Source organism: Fringilla coelebs, assembly GCF_963513975.1.
Source record: "Fringilla coelebs genome assembly, chromosome: 4".
NCBI lineage: Eukaryota > Metazoa > Chordata > Aves > Passeriformes > Fringillidae > Fringilla > Fringilla coelebs.
Genome location: NC_140032.1, coordinates 3,898,785 through 3,922,951, shown reverse-complemented (window position 1 = coordinate 3,922,951; position 24,167 = coordinate 3,898,785). Strand labels below are relative to the sequence as shown.

General features: G+C 39.2%; 1 protein-coding gene across 3 annotated transcripts in view; it reads right to left on the bottom strand.

Annotated features, from left to right (window-relative positions):
- The window catches only part of CTNNA2 (catenin alpha 2), a gene marked incomplete at both ends in the record, with an annotated part of 408,624 nt that overhangs the window by 365,587 nt on the left and 18,870 nt on the right, over nucleotides 1-24,167 (bottom strand). For all 3 annotated transcript variants that reach the window (XM_084204871.1, XM_084204872.1, XM_084204873.1), the window contains one exon: nucleotides 4,278-4,473. In XM_084204871.1, the coding sequence (XP_084060997.1) occupies nucleotides 4,278-4,473 (196 nt within the window). The remainder of the gene's footprint in view (nucleotides 1-4,277; nucleotides 4,474-24,167) is intronic.

The window sequence follows — 24,167 nt, the reverse complement described above, 5'->3', positions numbered from 1 at the left end:
AAATAGGAAAGGAACATTTTTTATTAACAAGGTAACAGTTTTCAGGCCATGACTCCAGTGATTTGCTGAACAGGAGACATCAAATCTTTATGCTAGAAGCTTTCAGCCCAGGCATGAGCCACCAGACAGACAAAAAGCAAGTTGCAGAGCACCTCATCACAGATATTATTGGAAAAAAGAGAATATGTTTATTGTACACAAAGGTTCTTTCAAAAGATTCATTCTCCCATTAAGCAGGACTGCCCACATGCTCCACTTCACCTTTCAGGATGAACAGAAATTCTGGTTGGCCTAAAAAACCTATTTCTCAGTAATTTCTTTCCCCAGACACTTTTTCCTCTATCAAGAACTAGCACATGCTAACTTCTGTAAGCAAAAAAAGTTTTCATATACTTCAGTGAAAAGGTTATAAATAGGTACAGGGAGAGTATATGTTTAAGTGAAAAGAACAGGGGTTTTTTTGTCTAAAAACCCAGGTTATCTAGATTCTAGATTTTCTAGATTTCTCCAGAAACCATCTTTTAAAGAATTTAGTTCTAGTTTTAAAATTTCATTCAAAAAATTTCAAAACTAGATGCTAAAAGCATTAAAGCACTAAAGATATTATTTTTAGTGTGCTCTGTCAGAGAGAAAAAAAATTGCCAAGAAAGTTAAAGTCACTTTCATGTCTCAGAGCTGTTCATCCACAATGTCAAGATAGTCACAGAGTACACAGATCACATTCATTTTTACAATGTCCATAAATCTGTATGAAAAAAAACTAAGTCTACCTCAACTTTACCCTGTCTTCAAACACAAAAAACATCAATAGGTATTTTCTGCCACTTGAATGAAGTATGGATTTCACATTGTTGTGTGAAATTTTATCTACCATGCTGGAAAAGCAAAATAATTTAAAACACAACAACCAGCAGCTGGACTAAATCATGTTTCTAATGGAAGTTCCAGCTATATGCCAGAAAACTTCCAGGAAAATTACATTAAAATCAGGCAGTCATCAGCACATACCTACAGACAGACATTGCCAAAGCCATCTACCAGATAAAATAAATTTACACGAATGTAGCCTATTTCCTTGTGTTGCTTTCTGCAGCATCCCACCTGTGTCCTAACAAATTTAATCAAACTGGAGCCCAGTGGAAAGGCAGTTCTTGATAGATTTTTGTGTCAATCATGGCCTGAATTTCTCCTCCACAGGGAATTTCCTTGTTCTCTACTGATCAATAAAAGACCAGTTGCATTTAGATACTTATGCTGTGAGTATAGCATATGATGTATTTTTATTCCTGTGAGTTCTTTTTCACTTCTCTGCACTTCTCAGGGTTCACAGCTTCACTCTTTATGGTCATGGAATCATAGAATGGTTTGAGTTGGAAGAGACCTTGCAGCTCATCCGGTTCCAACACTTGTCTGCTTCTCCTTAATTTACATTCCTTAATATAAAAAGGCATGAATGATAAACTTCCACATTTCCAGGTCTTCTTTGTCCCCCATCTGGGAGATCTTTTACACAATTCTGACAGTACCAGAATAAACACCCACAGCAAACATTCAATGGCCCAGCAACTGGATAATCTCACTTAGGTGAAGTGTAAGTGTTCCTATCATGGAATCATTATGGGATACAGAGAGACACAGGGATGAGCTTTAGGCATCAAATCCTTTGGTTTTTTGCCTTTTGTGTTTTTAGAACAGGTTTCATAAATCAAACCTATTTATCACCAAACTTTTCCACAGCCAACAGAAATTACCCTTCCACACTCCAGAAGGAATAAGAATCTTAACACTGTGGACATTCTCATTCATTGCAAAGCATTTTGCAATGACACAGAGCACTTGTTCCACATCTATCAATGGAAAGCAGGAGTCCCTGGAGTGAATTGCTGCCTTTAGTAGGACACAACCCTACCCAGCAACACAAGGCAAGAAATGAGGAGCACACCAAGAGCCAGCTGCAAGTGCCACAGACAATTTTAGGTTGACGATGTAATTATCCCAGCTGGAACCCTGCCAGGAAATCAGCCAGGAAAACACAGCCTCAGTTCATTAATCCAGCTTTTTATGCCACCCAGCTAAACATATCATTTCACATCACACCAGGGCTGCTCTCATTTACACGGCTCGTGGGTGCTAATAATGGTGTGTGGTGTCTCCTGCTCTCCTCATTATGGGATTGTGTTGAACAGGCCCCAAAAAAAGCTGCTCCACTTTTCTGACAGGCTTTTTTTCCCAGCCTGGAGTGTTGACAAGAGATGAATGTCTGTGTCATTCTGTGTAATTCTCTTTAAGATTTTTTTCCTCCTCTCTGCTTCTTCACTGTTGTTTGGGTTGGTTTTTTTCTAAATATAGGTTAAGAAAAGTAAAAGTCTTTTTGTCATGTAAAAATTCAGAAATTCAGTCTAGATAAAGAGTGTGTAAGTTTAGGTTGATGTCTCTAACTCAGGAGAAGGCTCCTGAGGAGAAGCTGAGTCAGCATCACAAACCCAAAAGGGAAAATGTTATAAATTCAGAGAGAGCATGGGCTCTCATGTCACCACTGCAGATGCTGAGCTACAACTTGACACAACACAAAAGAAGTCATGTAAGCAAGAAAAACTAAAACAGTTGACAAATGAAAATTAATGCCAGAACAGCCAGGCATCAGCATTAAAAACTTAAAAAACACCCCACCCAATCAAAACCATCACAAAAAACACCCAGCAGAAAAAATAACCAAAAAAAACCTATAAAACCCCACCAGAATACTGGAATATCATTGTACATAGAGCATAGAGCAAATACTTAACTTATTCTTATGCACTGACAACTGAATGTTTAAGAAAACCCAAACCACACAGGAACATGAAAACAGTGAAACCAAATATACACAGAGTGGAGAGGAGGAAAAAATACCCTCAGGAGAGAACAGACTGGAATATTCACTGATCAGTGCTTCTATACACAAAATTTAACCCTGCCTTCTCTTATGATCACTTCAGTCCAATTTTCACAAGATAAAAAAAAACCCCATAGTATGAGTTCTGGGCGAGTAACTCACTGAATATCAGTATTTTACACCCAAGTCCTTTAGACTCCTTTGGAAATCTCACTTGGAGATCTCTCAGTCTTGTTCTAAAACCCAGGGCTGATGATACTGGCAGATGGTATCTTTAGATTGTAGGAGTTACAATGGAATAAACCTGAAAGGTACTTAATTCTGCTGCAAGAAAAATAATTGCAAAGTCAATACAACTGAAACATTTTGTCACAGGCATATATTGAAAACATATTTTTCCCCTACCACACAGGTAAATTTGAAAGCACCTCAAAGCCATTTTATCTTCCTAAAGAAAATTGTCAGATCTTGTGAATATCCATTTATTTTATCACCAACACCCAGAAAATAATTGTTTTAATATTGTTATTATATTTGCATTTTTAGGCTTTAATACTATTTTAATATATTTGCAATCACAAGTATTCTATATTGCTCTTTTATCTGGTTGATAATTGTTAGATTGTTCAGAAACATATGTACCATAATCCTAGAGCTACATTTGCACCCACAGGCTTAAAACCACTGCTCAGATTCAGCCAAGTGAAAAAAATCACATCATTTTGTCACACAGCAGAATAAAAACCAGGCTGAAAAATGGAACAGTAAGCTTTGGCACTGGGCAAAGCTCTGCTCCCATCAAGCATTTTTTTCTTTTTGGAACCCTGGCTGCTGAGAATTTCAGACTTTCTGTGCTGACAGACACTGACCCCCAGGAGAACAGTGCATTTAACCTGAAGCCATGGAGAAGGCTTCCAGAATGGAATGATAGAATGGGATTGTGGGTGTGTAGTTTGAATAGAAATGTGTGATATCACAGGGTGGGAAACTTAGAGTTTAAGGGTTTAGAATACAGTAATAGATATACAGCAAGATGGAGGTTGTAGGGCAGAGGCTGGTCCTTCTTCTTCACCTTCTTCTTCACCTTCTCCTCCATGGGTTTTGTGTAATTGGATAAAAAAGTCCACATTGCAGGCCACAGGTGGTTGGTTATTGGGTTAAAATAAAAATAATTCAGGTGTCATTTCTTAATTGGACAGTTCATCCTTAAAAGACCTTGTAGACAGAAAGATTGGGGTTTATTTTTGCCTTGTTAGTGAAGTGTTGTAGAGCTCATAGTTTGTGAGACTGTAACATAGATAAGAACTAATAAACATCTGAGTCCAAGCAAGAAACACCATCTCACAATTTAATCCCAACCATGGCAGAAAAGAAGAAAAAGAATCCACATTTTCCCACATACCTTGTTTCCGAACATCATCTACAGCGGCAACCAACTCCTCCTTGAGATCCTGGCTCTCTTTAGCAATTTGGTCTCCTTTTTCCAAGAAGTTCTGAGTGGCCTGCTCCACTGAGGCAGCCAAAACATGAGCCTTCTTCGAGCGCCCTTTCTTCTTCCCAGACGGTCCTTTATTGCTTGTGTTCACCAGTGTCGTTACCTTTGGGCAGGAAAAACAAGATTTTGTCAGTTTGAACAATTCCCTATTTATAGAAACACCTAATTCAATCCTCACACTATTTTCTGTGCCCTGGAAGGGATGTAGCAGCCACATGTTTTGAATAGATAAAATTGGAAGTATAAAATCCAGCGGCACATCCCCCAAAAGAGGGTTTTCCTTTTAACCTCTCCTCAGTCTGAGCTAAGCAAATCAAAGCCAAGCAGCAAAAAGAAAAAGATAAGAACCAGGCTGGCAGGACTGTGGTGTCAAAGCATCGTTTTTGTTACCTGTTTTCATTTTTAAAAATTGAAGGCACTGATAAAACGGAATCTGAACACACAAGGGTCAAAAACCACTCAAAAAGCAATTGTCCCTTGAGATAATATACTGGCAGTGACATGCAAGTGGTGACAAAAACATTGTGGCCATTTTGCAGACATGAAAGGTACAAAGAGCTCCTCCTGCAAAGATTATACAGGTTAAAACTCTTTGCCTTAGTGCTGCTTCACTGTATTCCTAATATTTTGTCATAAAATCACAGCAGGCAGCAAAATGATCCTACTAGTATTTAAACAAAAGTGAACTGCTTCCATGTTTGCAGAATCTCCTGAAGGAATTCTTTATTGAGCTGTCAATAAACTGATTAGAACATGTAAAAACACAGCCCAGTGTGTACATCCCACAGCTGAGTGCTGGGCAAAGAGGGAATCCTGAATGATTCCAGCAGTACCAGGCTGCTGCTCTGTAAAACTGGAATATTGAATTGGTATCATCAGGTGTTAAATGCACAAAAAAATGAGCAGGGATGCAGTTCTCCCTAACCAGGGTACACCCCAGAGCACCTGTACTGTTGTATCAGTGTTCTAAGCCACAAATTTGCTGTAAGAAAATAGATGCCTTTGTAATAAAGACATTTCACTAAAAACCAAAAGATTCTAAAGCAAGTATGAAAAGTCATTGTCATCCCTGTTACCAGAAGAGTGACCAGGTCTGTGGTACAGTTTTGACCAAAAAGCCTTTTACCATGCTCTTTGTGCTACTTTTTTTCTTTCAGTCAGTTTTTTTCTTTCAAATCACATCTTAAAACTACAGACTGTGGAAGAATAAATATATGTACCTATATCTATATATATAATCAGGGCTTGAAAATACCATATACATGGATGTATTGGGAGAAAAAAATGTATTCCAGAGCCTTCTTTCAGGAAGGAGTCTGCTTGGCTACTGGAATGAAATATTCATCCATCATCTGGGAAGTTTATTCCTACTGTTTATATCTAGAAATAATATTTCCTATATTATCTTTCCCTTGCAAATATTCCTCATGAAATTTCCTGAAGATCCTTTCATAGGTGACCATTGTCATTGGCTTCCAGTTATGGACACCTACAGAAATGCAAATAATTCTAACCCACCACGAAACAATAAGAAAAAATTATCAGAACTTCCTAATGTGGAAATAATTAAAAATTGAAATAAAATATCTCCTATTATTTTCTTTAGGGCCTTTTTGAAATAAAAGAAATGCTTTTTGTTATGTTGCTAAATATACAGAAATAGAGAAAAACCCCCTAAATTGTCTACAAGTGCTCCAAATCTTCTCAGTTAAGAACTTCTGTGTAGAGCAAATGAACATGTGCAGGTCCTAGAGATGAAGAGGATCCAGCACTGGCAGAAAACCTTTGCTAATGCTCTCAGCTGCTGAGTCCAGAACTAACACAATCCATAGGAAAACCCAAATTACCACAGAAGATGGAGACAACTTCTACTACTTCTGGTAATCTACATGTAGAAAAGAGCACCTCCAAAGTCAATCCTCTTTTTTAAAAGGAAACACTGGTGTATTCTTTTTGAGTCCACTTCATAAATGTTTTGCTGCTCTTTTTTTCCTTATTTGTTTTGTTTCAGACATTAAAAAAATGAGTTTCCATCATGTCAAAAGGTGGGACTCAAATATAATCATGGGAAGAGTGCCAGCAAGAGAGCACAAGATCACAAACGGTGCTAGAGGCTGTCTTTGACTCAGTGATTTGTAAACTTGAAGCAAAGGCTTTCAAATTTTGACATGAAATCCAAAAAAAGGGAACATATCACTAGCCTCTGATCAACAGCATCCAGATGAAACAAGGAGAGAAATCTCCATGTGGGGCTAGGACATTCCCCTGGAAAAGGAATTCTGGATTCCAGTCTCTGCAGCAACAGGTTGAGTTCTGGGTAATACAGAGCTCCCATAGGAGAAAAACCACTCATAAAAACTGCAATATTGCCATTTTGCCCACCTTGTGTCAGCTTCTTTAAATTACATTAAATTACAAGTTAAGAGGCTAAAACAGCAATCTCTTCTGAATTTAGAACTCCTGTTCCACAAAGTCAGCTGTACTGGGACAGGGCAAAGGGGAAGGAAGGCTTCTGATACTAGTGAAAGAAAAATCCATGGCATCCAAGTTTCCTTCCTATTTTTAAAAATCCAATAACCTATGAATTTATATAAATTGCATTTAAGAAATGAAGCAAAAATAATAATAACCTTTTATCTTATTAAAAGAGTTCAGTTTTTCAGCAGGGCTTTAAAGCTAACTGGTTTATTTTAAATATCTTACCCCACCAAAAGTGGTACAAAGGAAAGAAAGTCTCCATCATCTGTTACTAATTGATGCAGAAGTCACCCAAAATTCTGTACAATTATCAAATATATCACTTGATAATTACCATAAGCTCATTTGGCAGCCTTGTAATGATCCTGGCTTTGTGATCACACTAGGGAACCTTGCTCTCTTATTTTATTAAAGAAGCTTCACACAGTCCTAGCACAGATCTCTGCTGAAATAACAGCACTTCACTAATTAATAGTTCAAACCCATCCTGAATTGAGGCCTCCTTACCCAGCTCCAGCAGCACAAAAGAAAGGTGAGCATGTCTTTGCTAAAAACAGAAAATTCTATTAACAAGGATTTCCCTATGGCAGAGGTCAGGTGTGGGCAGGGAATGCCAGAAGTGAAAGGGGATAGAGCTGGATCACAAATCAATCCCTTGTCAGCAGTTCCAGCTCACACAAGAACATTCCTGGCTCTCTGAATTCAACTGCCTTCCCTGCAGAATTCTGAAAGGGGTGGGCCACAAGTTTAAGAGCTGTAATTCTCCCCCTTTACCTTCTCTTTGCTCAGTATCTGCTCAAATTGCTTGAGTCACCCAAGACTTTCCACAACCATGTTAAAGACAAGCACATATTGACAACTCTTGAGGCAAATATTGATAGGCCTTTTTTTTCCCTATTTTTTTTTAATTGTCCTGCTAATCCTTATGGTTTCTCTCTGGTCCCTCACACAGGACAGATGCCTTGCTATTGTGTTTTCAGCACAGATTGGGTGATGAAGGGATGAGAGCAGCCCTTTGGAGAAAGGCTTGAGGACACTGGTGGCATATGGCACAGGGACTGGACCAGTTATCTTTAAAGGTCTCTTCCAGCACAAATAATTTTGATTCTGTTATTCTACACATTTAAATATCAATGACAGAGGCTGTTGGGAGTTCTTCTGAGGCTGGACAGCATTTATATGTTTCCTTGTTTTTAATAAACCAAAGCAGGGAAATCAAATACAGCTCTGCAAACATTATGAAAACCATTCAGACAAATACTTGGCTCTGGTTGTGACAGTTGCAATCAATGTAAAAGAGTTTCTCTGAAGGATGACTAATTGTTTACAAAAAAAATATTTTAAATTCACTATTCTCCCCTATGCCCTTTGTATGTTCAAGTATTATTTGTTCTTCCTAGTGGCATTTTTTGGATGTGAACAGCTATGAGTTACTCCTCTCTTCTCATGCACTCATAGATCACCAAGGTGCTGGAAACACTCAATGACCTGAGCAAAGACAGCTCTGACATTTCAGTGGAAGGGCCTTTTTATATTTTCTGGATATCAGCTGCCCTTCCACTCCACTGCACCCTCTCATTGCCTCACTGGCTGTACAACGATCACCCTCGAGCACTCCAAATCCTGCTGCTTCCAAAAGAAGCTTATTGCATCAAAGGAAAAAAAATAAATCATTACAACTGTCTGGAAACACAAACATCTTTTTCCAAACTGTCTCATGGCTGGGTTTGATTTTGGTTTGTTTGGTTTGTTTTTTTTTTTTGTTTACTTTGGCAGAAGAGACTCCAAAACACCTGGAGAAAGAAGCAGATTGTGTTGGGGGTTACATGGGAAGATCTAATTTGATTCCCTGCTCCAAATGAGGCGGAGAACAGACCTGAGCACTGTGTTTGTGACCTTCCCTTGGACCATCCAGCAGCACAGCAAACAGGGATGGGATTTTGCCATACAAATTCCTGGCTCTGCACACCAAAGACTTAAATTATGATGTGGCTCTCAGCAGCAGCTCATTAGCTGATCCCACTCCAACTGCAAGGTGTTACTGAGCAAAATACAGGAGAAAATGCTTTCAACAACTACTTTTAATTCACATAAAAAACAGAAAAGCAGCTAAATTGGATGTTTTTTCCACATTTCTGCAGAAGAGAAGATAACTTGCTGGGTTTTTTCCCATATTTGTGCTTATTTTCTAGTGCCACACAAAAAGAAGGGTATTTTTTCCCTATCACACCAATATGTGTGAACACAGATGTTCTGCTGAGCACGATTCAGTCTGTAACATAACTCCATTTTTTGATAATAACTGTTCTTCAATTTTCCCTATCAACTTGAGTAATTTGCCACTGTCCTTACCCCATAAATCATAACAGCTTACATAATTAACTCTTGTAATTATCTCCGCACGATTAGCACCAGCTGTCTACCTAATTCACAGAACTGAAATTCTCTTTCTGTTCTATGTGGATATTTGGATTCTCATTGATGAACAGAACTTTGCCCATCCACACTGAATTCCAGTGGTTTAACCCAGCTTTTTGTACTCCTTCCAGCTCCCCTCAGTGTTTGCAAACACCTGTGGGTTAGAGGCATTCAGAAATAAGCAGGCTCCTCTCCCTAATGCAGAAATTATTGGCTGGGGTGCTACAAAATGCCAGTGCCACACCTCCCTTTTGGCTGGGAAGCGCCCAGATAACTGAGGCAACCCTGATTAGAGGCAGGATATTTTATATTTTAATCCAGAGTAGCTTGAGGACAGCAAGCAGCCCTGATTCACATTTCTGCTGCCAAGCACTGATTCCTGAACAAATCTGCATATTTATATTCTGCCCACATGATGCACCTTTAGGATGTAATTTGGAGATAGCAACACCATTGCTGCTAATTTTTATTTTTCTTATCAGTGCTCCCACCACGGGAAGAGGTTTACATCCTGGCCAATGTGATTGAATATTATATAAGGCACTTTTAAAGTTCTTCAGCAAGTATTAATTCTCAGAGGAATTTCTGACTACTTGTTATGCTATCAAAAAGAATAAAAAATAAATAAACCACCCCACACTTACCTTCCTCCTACAAATCTTCACGAAAAACTATCAAAAATGTCTACAACAGACATACAAGCCTGAAATATGTTTTCACAAAACATATTGTTAAGAAAAAGAAGACTAGAAAAACACAATTAAATGAAGAATCATGGTTATGTTCCTCCTACAAATCTTCATGAAAAATGAAGCCACAAAAACCTGCAGCATGTTTTCACTGACTCTCCCATAACTGAAACAAGAATCAATTTAAATTAAGCTAATAAAATGTCTCCCATAATACAATTTGCCTCTAATTTGTAATAAATTAGACACAAAGATTATTAAATTCTCCTTTTGTGACAAATTTCTCCTGTTAATTGGCACTAAAGGACTGTGATGCTATTTAGAAGCCAAATATGAATTCCAGGAATTACCTGGTAGACAGGAAAAAGAGATTATATTCATATTCCACTCATGAAAGACAGAAGATTTCTATTCCTCAGGTTTCCCAATGATTCACTTGCTCCTGTACATTACCTTGAGGTTCCTCACACCATCCTATTGTCAACTGGTAACTCCAGGAGTTCACTGACTCTTGGAACTGGCAGCACAAGCAGCAATATCCATCACTGTCCCCTCCCTGTGCTGGCAGGATTGCAAAACCTCACTTTTAAGAACTAAATAACCCCATTCCTGACCAGTGTTTCCAGTACCTTGTTAGGATTTTGGTAATCCCAGCTTTTGCCAAGAGAGAAAAGCTGAAGCAGGTGTTTAATTGGAACAACTATACATTCTTTAGCAAAATCATTGGCTTAATCTGACTCCTAAAAAATCTGTTCAATGCCTTCAAATGCAAGAAAATTATGAAAGTCAAATTTTAAGATGTTCCTCTTGATGTGTAATTCACTGTGGGTTTTCTAATTGCACAAAAGGGCTTGATCCCAGTCAAGTCCAACAGCCAAAGACAGCACAGAATCCACAGATTCCCAACATTTCATTTTTATGTTACCCCAAAGCACATTAGGCTGTACCGTTTCAAAAATTCATATCTATGGCTTGTGTTAAACATGCATTTTCTCTCATCTCTTTCTTCATTATGCATAAGAGTATTTCATGATCCCACTGAGATGAAAAGAGGAACAAGAATTCCTCCCCACACAACAACAGCCTAATTTTGGCAGGATGATCACCCTAGGGGCCAGGCCACGAACTGGGGAGCACAGCATTGTCTTGGGGTAACAAATGTGGGTTTGAAGTTCCTCAGGCTCAGCAGAGAAGTGAACCAGGTCTTCTTCCTTCAGGTGTGACCATCTTTACACCAGGGATATTTTATAAGAAGGTGGGCTGCAACACCAGCATGCTGGGCTTGAAGAATGAAGCCCATGAAGAAGAATGGGCCATTTTTTAACCCTGAAGGAAGATTTCAAGCTAAGCCCAAGCAAACTTGTGCTCTATTAATCACCATGTGATGTAAGCTCCCCTCTGCAGGCTCAGAGTCCAGCATGTAAATTCTGGAAAGAGATGAGATGTCAAAAAGCTCCCTTTCACATCTCTCCCACAACAGCTTCCAAATCTCACTTCTAAGCTTCTCTCTTCTTTTCTCCATGTGTTGAAAAGGAGAACTAATCATGTAACTTCTGTTTACGGATTACACTCCCAGAGCTGGGTGCCTAAATGGACTTGGCACCTCCAAACCTTCAAGTCTTCCAAAGCTCTAAATCAAGGATCCTTCTGGGTTTTATATAGCAGAGATTGAATTTTAATTGGAGCAACATTTGGCAAATCCTTCCTGCTTGTGATCCTGTCACTATCTTCCTTCTGTTTCTCATTGTCCAAGTAAGACAACATCACGTATCCATGTGGGAACTTAAAATGCTAAAACCACCAAAGGCAAAGTTATTTGGCTCCAAACGATCATCTCCTTGCAACTCAGCAGTGGTTTAACAGACCATGATGCACAAAACACTCCTTGAAAGAGTAAAACATGAAGTTTATCTTACCCCAGCTAAAAAAAAAAAATCAGAAAGCTGGAATCTACCTAATAATCAGTAAATACACATTAAATAGAGTGACCTCAAAGCAGCCAAAAATGTCAATGTCCAGTGCTGTGTTAAATGATCTTGGCAACCACTGAGCAGTAATTGAGGATGAAGTAATTTTTTGCATTCAGTAACTTTAGTTAATTTCTCATAGTTAATAAGTTATTACTACTGCAAGCCCCTGCTGACATCTGTTATTTTCCTTGTTAATTAAAACAGTAAATGTCACTGATGCCATAAGTGCGTGTTTTTCTGCAGTTTTACCAACTTTTAATTTTGGGAAAAACTTCGTTGCACTACTTTTGGATGTAGAAGAAAAGCCATCATCTCCAGTTTCCTGTCAGGATAGGAAGTCCCCAAAAAAAGCTGCCCACAATCTATGTGAATGATAAAATAAAAAGCACAAATCAAAGTATAAAGCAACACCTCATAACTCTAATAACTCCACTTCTTTCCAAAACTGAATACAGCACTAGTAGTCAAGCTTACAAACACAGCACATGGAATATGTGAGATATGTAGTCAAAATCTATGTGGTAATGTCACAAAATTAAGTCTCAAAGGGTATCAAAAATAAAAGATTGCTGGTATTATGTATTATGTAGGAGAAAATCAACAAGCAAGTTTCCATTTCCATACTCAGTTCTCAGCATTAATCAATCAGAAACGAAGCCACCTTGGCCTAAATATTACTAAGTGCATCCTCAAAATCTCAAGAAAAAAAGAAAGACAAGAAAACCACACACATCTGTAGTTAAATTAGAATCAAATGCAAGTGTATTTATACTCATCTCAAAAGTACCAAATCACTTGAGAGCTGTAAACCAAAAAAAAAGCCAAAAATCTGCTTGGAATCACACTGCCTCCCATTCCACCAGCAGCCTTTGTTTCTCCCGGTTCTTTAGCAGAACAGAGAATAAATCCAAAGGGTGTTGGGCTGATCCAAGGAAGATATTGCATTTAACCACATGAGGGCACACCACACTAGAGGAACAGAAAAACTCCTGTGAAATCCCTGGATTCACTGTCCTTGTGTTGTTTTATTGGATCTATAGGAGAGCACGAGCCTTGGCATTGTAAACAGCACACGCCTGACAAGGGGAAATTCTTAGCTGATATTTAATGCACTATGTTCTTGCCACTTGTTGTTGGTTTAAAAATCTGCTAGCAATCTTAAAAGCAGCATTATTTAAGATGTAGTTATCAAAGGAACTCAACCACAGAGCAGGCAGCAAGTTGTATTGGCTAGGGGGAAAAAAATGAAGGAAAAAGAAAAAGTGAGATAGCAATTGCCTCAGTGAGATTCTACAGCTTTTCATAACCAGTTCTGGGGTTGTGAACTCTCCATCCCTCGAAGTGTCCAGAGACAGGTTGGAGGGAGCTTGGAGCAACCTGGGATAGTGGAAGGTGTCCCTGCCCCAGGCAGGGGCTGGAACTGGATAATTTCAATATCCCTTCCAACTCAAACCATTCTAGAATTATACTGAGGGAATAAAACACCTGCAAATTTTATTTCCTACCTTACTAGATACCACACCTGGAATAGAAACTTCAATATTATCTTTCTTTAGGCTTTTTCTCCAATGACTCAGACATTGTATGAGGAGAAATAACACAAAAGGATTTAAATAATCCTTAACTGGATACCAAAATAAGATAGCAGGTAACTATAAAGGCAGGTAGGACAATATTTAAGCTTCTCACAGGCAGCTGATCTCCCCAGGCTGGAGAGAGGAGTTACTCCACCAGGAGTTGCTTCCTCAGGGCAATGTTATTGTTTGTGAACTGCCCTAAACAGCACTGAAAACAATCTCATACATCACTAAATACCAAAGGCAAATGATTCCCAGGAGTTTCTGTTTCAGTTAATGTAAAGTACTGTAAGTGAAGGAAGTAAAATATTTCAGACATATGTGGTGAGTTAGTGCTCTGGTTTCTTTGTAACAACTAATATATCTTTTCTTAATGAAAACCTTGCCTATAAAGAACAGCAGAAAACAGAAGCAAGCAATCTTCCACTCTATATATACACAGATTAAATCAAAACTCCCCCAGAACTGATACTACTTAATTTTCTGGGGGGTCTATTCTGAATAATAAGAATAATAATGAAATTAACTTCATCATGCCATTCCATTGGACTTAGGCTTATGTTAAAACAGCAAAGAGTATCCTGGTGAGACTGCAAATCCAGAGCACCTATGAATTCCCACTCAGGAAGGCAGAAGAGAGTATTCCTTGAAAGGTGCTTTATTTAGGTTGTTTATTTTGCACATTTCACACACTGTATAAAATCTCCATCGCCTACTTAAAGTTCTCAAATTAGCACAGAATCACAGAATATCCTGGGCTGGAAGGGACCCACAAGGATCATCCAATCCAGCTCCTGGTCCTGCACAGACACCCCAACAATCCCACCCTGGGCATCCCTGGGAGTTGTGTCCAAACCCTCCTGGAGCTCTGGCAGCCTCGGGCTGTGCCCATTCCATGGGGAGCCTGGGCAGTGCCAGCACCCTCTGGGAAGAACCTTTCCCTTAAACCCAACCTAAACCCTCCCTGGGACAGGTCCAGCCACTCCCCTTGGTCCTGTCACTGTCACAGGGAGCAGAGGTCAGAGCTGCCCCTCGGGAGGAGCTGCAGACCCTGACTCACCTCCAGCTGAACAAGCCCAGTGACCTCAGCACTCCTCGTAGAGCCTTCAGCATCTTTGTAGCTGTTACACACATCATCCTAACTCCATTTAGGCTGGAAGAGACCTCTGGATATCTAGCCCAGCTCCTCAACTAAGCAGGGCCACCTTCAAAAGTAGGATAAGGATTTGCCCCAGTACTGCAATGTCTGGTTTATTCATGAGTGTCGCCGTCATATTTTCTGAAAAATCCCCTTGCTCAGGATTCTTCTCCTGGGAAATTGAGAAACCTCAGAGAAAAAGGAGTACAATATTATCTCATTTGCTTCTTTTGTGTTTTGCTGCTTTGGAATGTGGTTGGAGATTGTTTATCCAACAGGTGATTGTTTCATTGGTTTCATGTGATTTGTTTTGATTTAATGACCAACCAGGGTCAAGCTGTGTCAGGACTGGAAAAAGTCACAAGTTTTTCTTTAGCATCTTTCTAGCCTTCTGCAAGTATCCTTTCTGTATTCTTTAGTATAGTTTAGTGTAGCATTTTTTAATATAATATAGTATCATAAAACAATAAATTAGCCTTGGAAGAACATGGAGTCAGGTTCATAATTCCTTCCTTCGTCTGGGAACCCCGCAAATACCAGACATGAGCCCCACAAAGGACTCAGTACTGCAGATGTGGCCTTAGAACAACTTCTTAGAGGGGAACTCTTGCTTCCCTTCACTCTCTATTATGCCTATGTTAAACCCACCAAAACAGCTCCATGTTGACATGGCTCTCCAGTCCCATGTTCTGAATTTCCCAGCAGGACTCTGACATTCTCCCTGCAGGGCAGTGCTCAGTCAGCCTCTACCCAGCCCATACCACAGCACCAGGTGACTCCATCCCCCTCCAGGACTCTGCACTGGCTTTTGCTGAACTTCCCTTGGTTTTGCCAGCCCATTTCCTCACCTGCTGAGATACTCCTCATGCCAGCCCTACTTCTTGAGCGAATCAACCTTCTTCCCAAAGTGGTGTTGTCAGGAAATTTCTTGAGGGTGCAGTTCACCCCACTGCCCAGACCAATGACAAGACATTAAATAAGGTCAGCTTGACCCCAAGCTCTGCAGAATTCCCTTGCAATTGGGGGCCATCAATTTTCCTCCCCTACCATTGAAGTCCAGAAGTCCAGCCAATTTTTGACCTCCTCTGTAGTCCCCATATCCCCTGAACATTGTAAAGAGACTGAGAAGACACAGTCTGTATTTCATCTACAGTTAGAAAGCAAAGCCTGTATTTCATCTATGTTTCTCTCTATTGTGTACCTCTTGCAAAGCAATACAGGAAAAAAAACCTAAAAAAAACCACCACCAGAAAACGAACAGAGTTGTGGTATTACAAAAAACTTGTGTGAGAGATTTGATTGAGTCTGTGGAAAGGTTCCTTAGGATCTTTTTGGCTTGTTTTTCTTTTTTTTTTTTTTTTTTAATAACAACGGACTGAGCTTTCAAGTCATTACTATACAGCTAAAATGAGACTCAAAGCTGTCTTTTGATGGTCATGCACAGGGTGTATCTGCCACTGGAGATCAACAACCTCAGCCACTTAGGCTGGGGGGGTCTTATATCCCTTTCCAGTACAGCACATTTCATGAATTACAAGGGTATGGTGCTAAGCTGGCACACAAACACAGAATCACAGAATCATGAAGTGGTTTGGGGGTGGAAGGGACTTTAAAGACCATCTGCTTCCAACCTCCCTGCCATGGGCAGGGACACCTCCAACTAGCCCAGGTGGCTCCAAGCCCTGCCCAGCCTGGCCTGGGACACTTCCAGGGATCCAGGGGCATCCACAGCTTCTCTGAGCACCCTGTACCAGGATCTCACAGGGAAGAATTTCTTCCCAATATCTAACCTAAATTTCACCTTTTTCAGTCTAACCCATTACTTCTTGTCCTACCATTACAGTTCATGATGAAGAATCCCTCTCTAGCTTCCCTGTAGTCCCTTGCATACTGGAAAGTGCTTTGAGGTCTCCACACCATCTTCTCCTCTCCATCCCCAATTCTCTCAGCCTGTCCTCATAGGGGAGGTCCTCTTGTCCCCTTCTCAACTTGGTGGCCTCCTCTGGACTTGTTCCAACAGTTCCATGTCCTTCATACACTAAGGGCACCCCACAGCACTGCAAGTGGGGTCTCACAAGAGCAGAGTAAAGGGGAAGAATCATCTCCCTCGACCTGCTGGTCACACTCCTTTGGATGCACATTTATTTTGGAATTTCATCACTAGGGACCTGCCAAGGCAGAACAGATGCTAATTCAAACAGCCTGTTGTTCAGAGACAGAATCCCAGACGTGGCAAAGGAGAACATTTCCAGAAACCTCCTTTGGTCAAACTTGAAGTAAGCACTGGCTTCCTCCCAGGCTTCTCCAGGAACTGATCCATCTCTGTCCTCCTCCTGCTGTTCTAGATATTTTGTCAGAAGAACAGAGAGCAGCAACATCATCCCACACAGAACTAACAGCCACTTCTGTCCCACACACTCCACAGACAGATCTGGTTGAGGAGACATCAACTTCTCTCTTTTTTTTTCCTTTTGTTTGTTTCAACAGAACCATGAGTAATAGACGTAATTATGCCACTGCATATGGCACCTAAACCTTCCTGATCACCCCAGCACCAGGCATTTGTCTGCCTACCTGATCCCTGGATTTGGGGTTGTTTTTCTGCCCCATGGAAAAGTTCAGCCTGTTTTTCCCTCCTGCTGCAAATTAAATATTCCTCCCCAACCCAGTGTCTCTTGCCATTGCCACCATCAGCATGGATTTTCTGAATAGCAGCACAATAGCAGGAACTCTGGATTAAACTTAACCCTGCGGGGAGGGAAACAACAAAAATCACAAAATTTGAAGGGCTATAACCTCAACTGGCAGTGACAGCCAAGAAAAGTCTTAGAAATGTAAAAGAAAAGAATCTGATATATATTCCCAGCACTAAGTGGCAATTGGCAGAACAGAACAGCAGGTGCCAAAGAGAAGTTGGTGTGTCTGAAACACAAAGTGACATTAAATTGGTTTTCAGCTCATTCTGACTAAAGCAAAGAGACACAAAATAAGCTTTTTACTAAAACCCAAATGCATTAATTAACACTAAATATATGGACTTCAGGCTGTATTTGTAAGAATAAGCTATTTAACAGAGATGTCATCCTTAACAGCATATAATTCCATACTACATTTTTAAAACAATTATCTCAGTAGGCTATTACTGCTAAAAATTAAAAAGGAAAAGAACAGATCCTTTCAGTCAGCTTCTTAACAAGCACGTCTAAACTGTTTTCTTTAATTATTAAAAGGAAAGCCTTTAAAAAATGCCAAAATTCTCCAACACAACTGTTAAGAGTACACAAAGCCCTGTAACACAAATTTCCTTTCCCACAAAATACTGCTCAAGCAAAGAATGGTTGCTCTTCACAAATGCTACTTAGAAATGTTGAAAACCACCCAACATCAAATCTTTGGCGATGCAGTTTTATTTCTCTGCCTTCAGAGCAATGCATAAAGTCAGTAGAAATCTGTACATCTCTAAGTAGAAAAAAAAACCCCACAAGGATCAACTCACAAAAAGTCCAAAAATTTGCAAATAAATCCAGCTGAATGCACAGTATGATAAGTTTCAGGCAGTTGCCACAGGGAATGTAGCAGCTGGTAAAAATACCATCCATACTATAACCTAGGAGACTCCAGAGACTGGGAATAGTAAAATTAAGATTAATATCTACGATTGGTTTGTTAAGTACCACAGCCAAAGCAGAAGAAAAAAAGGATTAAAAGAACAAGCATGTAGTCAAACTAAACATAAAAATTCTTCCAGTCTGCCACTTGAAAACTTGCACATTAGGCTAAGTACTGCTCCTACTGCTGCTTCAAGGAGTGTGTTTATACTTGGGCTGGGTATTGTTTGTGTTCTTTTATCTTAGATATAATGAACCTCTTTTTATTAACCGTGTCAATTGATTAAAGTTTAATTTAAATATGAATGCATCTCCTGCACTGTTTCTAGATAAATTCTCTTTTTTGCTGTTTGCTGTAAATTATATGAATATCATTATCAAGGAGGGAAGAAAATACCTGATTTTCCTTCTTCCTTTGTTTTTTTCCTTTTTTTTTTTTTTGTGGTTTGTTTTGTTTTTGTTTTTGTTTTGTTTTGTAATAAAGAACATAGTCTTGAATCCTTACAGAAAACACTCCCTTATAATTTTAAAGAGATTTACATTTCTATAGAGTAAAAGATTTAGCCAGGTATGTTCTGGAGTGAGTTAACAGAAGGCAGTTTGCTGTTAAATCACTTTAGAAGATAATTCTACATCACTGAACAAAACCTTCCTAAGATTTATATATCAAATTATATAATTTGGTATTTATGGGGATTATCCACCAGGATGACAGAATGATGAGTAATTGAAACCTATACTTTCTTTAATGCAAACGTATGAAGTTTTAGAGGTGCCACCAGGATAAGAGAGATATAAAATAAGGTTATTTGATTGTTATAAAACTGTACTGGATAGATTCCCTGCCAGAGCTGCCACTGCATCTCCTCTCCCACAAGAACAGCTTTTTTCTGATCTGCAGCCACAGCAAGGATCTTTTCTAGGCAGCAGCACTGGCCCATCATGAACAGCAGTCGATGACTTACAGCTGCTGGTCCTGCTCCACCAGCAGCCACAGCCACACCAAATTCCCACTTTGCTCAAATAAATTGTCTTATTCACCAACTGATGGAGTTAAACTTGTGCAAAGCCCACTATGGCCAAGAACTGTGAATTTAAAACCAAGACCAAGCTGCTCAAACTATTTCATATCCATGATATTACAGTGTTAGCAGAACTAAGAGCCCTTATGCAAAGGTTGCTTGCTTCACCTCAGTGTTTAGAAGCTGTTTAGGATTTAGCTATCAAAAATTATGATCTTGCACTTTTTCCACTCAATATGTAAGCATTAGACCTCTTCAAGGCAATTCTCTTTGGGACTCCTGACATTTAAAATAAAACAATTGCAGAAGGAGAAAATGAACTTTCTTACTTTAATGCAGGACAGCACATTCAGACTCTATTTCTATTTATTGAAGCACTCCATTTAAAAATTCCATCAGGATTGCACTGCAAGCTGGTTTTGCTCGCTTGTTCCAATTATTTACTTTCTCCTCTACTTTTTGCATCAAGTTTTCTCATTAAAAAATTAACAGCCAAACCTTTCCTGTAGACACAAGTTTTGATGACAGAGTGCTAACTAAAAGGAGTTTCCTACAAACTGAAAAATAAATGTCAGTCTTACAAATTACACATTTATTACCATTTATTAAGTAAGTCATTTAGTATTTCAAAGGGCTATTTTTAATTTTGAAAGCCTTTGTAATGTGGACTGGTTTTGCAATAAATCTTAGGCCAAATAAATGTGATTTGCTGTACTGACAAACTGTTGGAAAGGTGAGAAGAGGATTTAGAAGAAGGTGTGGGAGTGGGATAGAGAACAGCACATGCCTGACAAAGGTTGTTGAGGTGTTAAAGGTTTTTATGGATTGTTTTTAATATTGCACTGGAAGAAAAAAAGAAGAAACACATCCTGTGGAAAACCTTTTAAAAAGTTTCATTAGTTCTATATGATATAAGGAAGAGAAGAAACTGCTCAGTACATACATTTCAGATAAATAAAATCATCAGCACTCTGAAATTTAATTATGAGATTCCTCAAATCTGTGCAAGCCAAGAATCTGCATTTTTGATACAAACTGCTCAGTAAATTTTATTAAATCTGGTTGGTCAGATTGTTTCTGAAACAGGAAAACATCATCTCCATAAAACAAAAATATATTGATTTATACTGAACTGTTGAAAGTTAATCCACAACTTCAAGACAAACTTGGAAGAACAAACCCTGCACAGTCACACAGGTCTACAACAGAGGGGCAGTGCCCAAAATAACATTCATAGAATTATTAAAGTTATAATTTGTGAAGGAATTGCTTTTAGCTGACAAGAAACTCTCTAAAGCTTAACAACTATGTTAACATACATCTTGAAAATATCAGCAATTAAGAAAGATGAGTCTAAAAAGAACAAGTGTCTTTTTTGGATCTAGTTATATGAAATTAAGATGGGATTACTCACATTAAAAAGCAGGAAATGTTTGTTTCCAGGAACAAACAGATCACCGTGCCACACAATAATAATTAAAAATATTTACATTTCTTGGATGTCATTTTCTCTTTTCTAATATTCCTCTGTGTATTCAAGATTTGTTGTTATTGTTGATATTAATAATTTGAAAAATTTGCATCCATGACTGTGAAGCCAAATTAATTAAAATAAAATCAGGAGGAAAGGTTCCATTCTTAAGCAACTAAATTAACCCAGGTCAGCACCCAAAGATCTCATGCATCATTAGACAAGCAGAAACTGCTTCAATTAATATATTCAGATTTCCAGAAGAATTAGAAGCTGGTCAGTACTGGAATAACCATTGATATGTTTCATAGAAAATGTTCTCGATATCTTTTTAAAACAATGTTGACTATTGAGTAGGTGAGACAAAATTAAATTACAGGGTAAAAAAAAATCATAATATAACATGAAAACAAGGGGCAAAACAACAAACCTTTCCTCTAAATGAGGCAGGATTTGCCTTTAAGTGACAGATGTTGTTTTACAAACACAATTCACACAGAGGACACCTTCAACATTCCCCATATGTGTCACCACCAAGCAAACTTGAGATCTAAATAACCTGATGTTTTCCCACCCAGGAAAATGCAGGTGGAAGTAATATGCTCATGAGGCTTAAATATTCCCTTTTATTCATAAATGAAACAGGAGTCACAGAAAGGACATTAAGTTAGCCAACCTCAGACAATTACCATAGAAACCCACTTACATCTGTTAAATATTTTTGGCCAGCAAATGAATTCAAGTCATTAAGTATTTATGCTCTCTTAAATACAATCTGTTAGAAATGGAAAAATGATTTAATTTAATGCACAAGCAAAGGCTTTCAGACCTGTATAACTTCTGCAAACCCCAAATATTTCCTGTTTAGCCACAGAGGCTCCGAAGGCTGTGATCCCCCTGCTGTTCCAACATCTCTGATAAACTTTGCAGCTCCAGCAGAGGCTGGGAAGGGACTGAAGCACAAAGAGGTGCCATTATTCATGAGGCACATGATGCTCCTGCCTGAGTCATGAATCCCAACTCTGCCCTGCTCTGACCTGGGGCACAGCTTGCACTCACAGATAAAATCCCCATTTAAAATCCTGTTGCCACAAGAAGAGCAGGTGCTGATTTATCTCCAGCTGATGAATTCCCTGTTTTTTAAGAAGGTGTTAGGTTGCTTATTAGTTTCAAAAGTTGAGCACCAGCTCAGGGGGAAGCCAGAACTTCCTCACCAAGAATATTAAGGCTCTTTCAGACTAAGTGGAAAGGAATGATTTGTTAGGAGAATAAGAAGTCTCAGTGCTGACCTGAAATTATTCAGCCTCTAAAAATAATAAAAAGGAAAACCTACACATCCACACACTCCAGAGGAGCACATTCCTTCCTTCTGTTTAACACACAGGAAAGAATCACCCTTTCACAGATAGCAGAAAAGTTGCCCAGAAAAATGCAAAACACCACAAAGACTCCCACAATATTCAGTTAAAGTTGCATTTCTCATTATTTCTGATTCTCAGTCTCTGTGTGAAGACAGTGTGGTTGTTTATTCTTGACCCAGGCCTTGATCTCAATCCCACAACTTAATAAAAATCTTACAGCTTTTTTTAGAATAGCACAATCTGACAATCTTTTTCTTCTTAACAAAAAATGTCTTGAGAACTGAAATGGGAGAAAGGTCAAAAAAAGCATCATAACCTTTCCTGCTTGCACTATGAAAAAAAATCTTAATATTATGCCTTGTGTTTGTTCACATCTTCTTTTTTTTTCTTTTCAGGAAATTGCTCACACTGTAATCATAACCTTTCCCAAAGCCCAGAATAATATAACTCAATAATAAATGTAATTAAAATGTAACAACTAAGATCCCTGGACTCAAGATCTTACAGAGTACCTCTGCTCATCAAAGGTCTCCATCAGTTTCTTTACTTTCTCTTGGGTCTGTGATAGAGATCTTGGAAGTGAAATACTTCAGCCTTCAAATTCAGCTGAAGGATAATAAATAAAAGGACATAATAAATAAATAAAAGGATATAGGAATAAAAGGACAGAGGAAAAGACCTGAGACCTTAAGAACAGTTCTGGCATTTGATATATGAATAAAGTGGAAAGGAAACAGATGGCACAGTATGCATAAAATCCACTATTATGCTAATGAAATTAATCAAACTAAAGCTGACCACAAAGTAGCACAGAGGACACTTGCTGCTTTTAGGGATAAAATGGGAGACAAACTTCAATGCTAAAATAAAAAGTTGGCACAGAGAGGAAAACACAAAGCTATACATAAAGCTGTTGTTGTTCCAAAGAGATGCTGTGATGTGATTGCCACTGTTGGTCAGAAAGGCAAAGAATGAAAGGCAAAGAATGAAACTTAACAAAACAAAAAAGACAAAACAATCATTCTGGCACCATATGCATGGAAAGGATGTAAAAATATTTGGGCTCTCTCACTCCAGAACAGAACCAGCTCCAGCTCTCTGTCCTTCCTGGCACTGGCACGGCAGAACTCTGGTTTTACAGACCTTGCAATGACCCCAAGCTGCACCAGGGGAGGCAGAGATCAGGTATCAGGAAAAGCTTTCTCACAAAAAGGGTTGTCCAGCATTGCTACAGGGCAGTGGTGGAGTTGCCATGCTTGGGAGTGTTCAAAAAATGTGTGGATGTGGCACTCGGGGACACAGCTTAGTGGTGAACCTGGTGGGGCTCTGCTGAGGGTTGGACTTGATTATCTTAGAGGTCTTTCCCAACTTTAATGGTTCTGTGATTCTATGAATACCATCCACTGCATGACTTCCTTGGGAAATCTATTTCAATGCCTTCCCGGACTTACTGCAAGACAGTTTCTTCCAATATCAATTTGCAATCATCCAAGTTGGAAATTAACTCCTTTATTTCTCTTCCTACCCACTCCTGGCACAGAAAACAAATTGTCCCATTGCCTCCTCTTTTATTTGAGAACTGCCACTTTTCACTTCACTCACCTTTCCTTACAGTAACTGCTCCATTTTGTCCCATCTTTCACAGAAAGTCATGTGTTCAAGGTTTCTAATCTTAGTTATCACTCTTATCTAGACACCCTGTAACTCAAATCTTTGCTCAATGCAGGGCTTAAACTGGGCATTATATCAAATCCTGGAGGGACAGACACTGATCTCTGCTCTCTGTGACAGTGACAGAACCCAGGGAACAGCTGGAGCTGGGTCAGGGGGATTTATGTGGGGTATCAGGGAAAGGTTCTTCCCCAGAGGGTGCTGGCACTGCCCAGGCTCCCCAGGGAATGGGCACAGCCCCAAGGCTGCCAGAGCTCCAGGAGAGTTTGGACAACACTCCCATGGACAGGGTGGGGTTGTTGGGGTGTCTGTGCAGGACCAGGAGCTGGACTGGATGATCCTGCTGTGTCCCTTCCAGCTCAGGATATTCTCTGAATCTTTGACCTTACTTGAG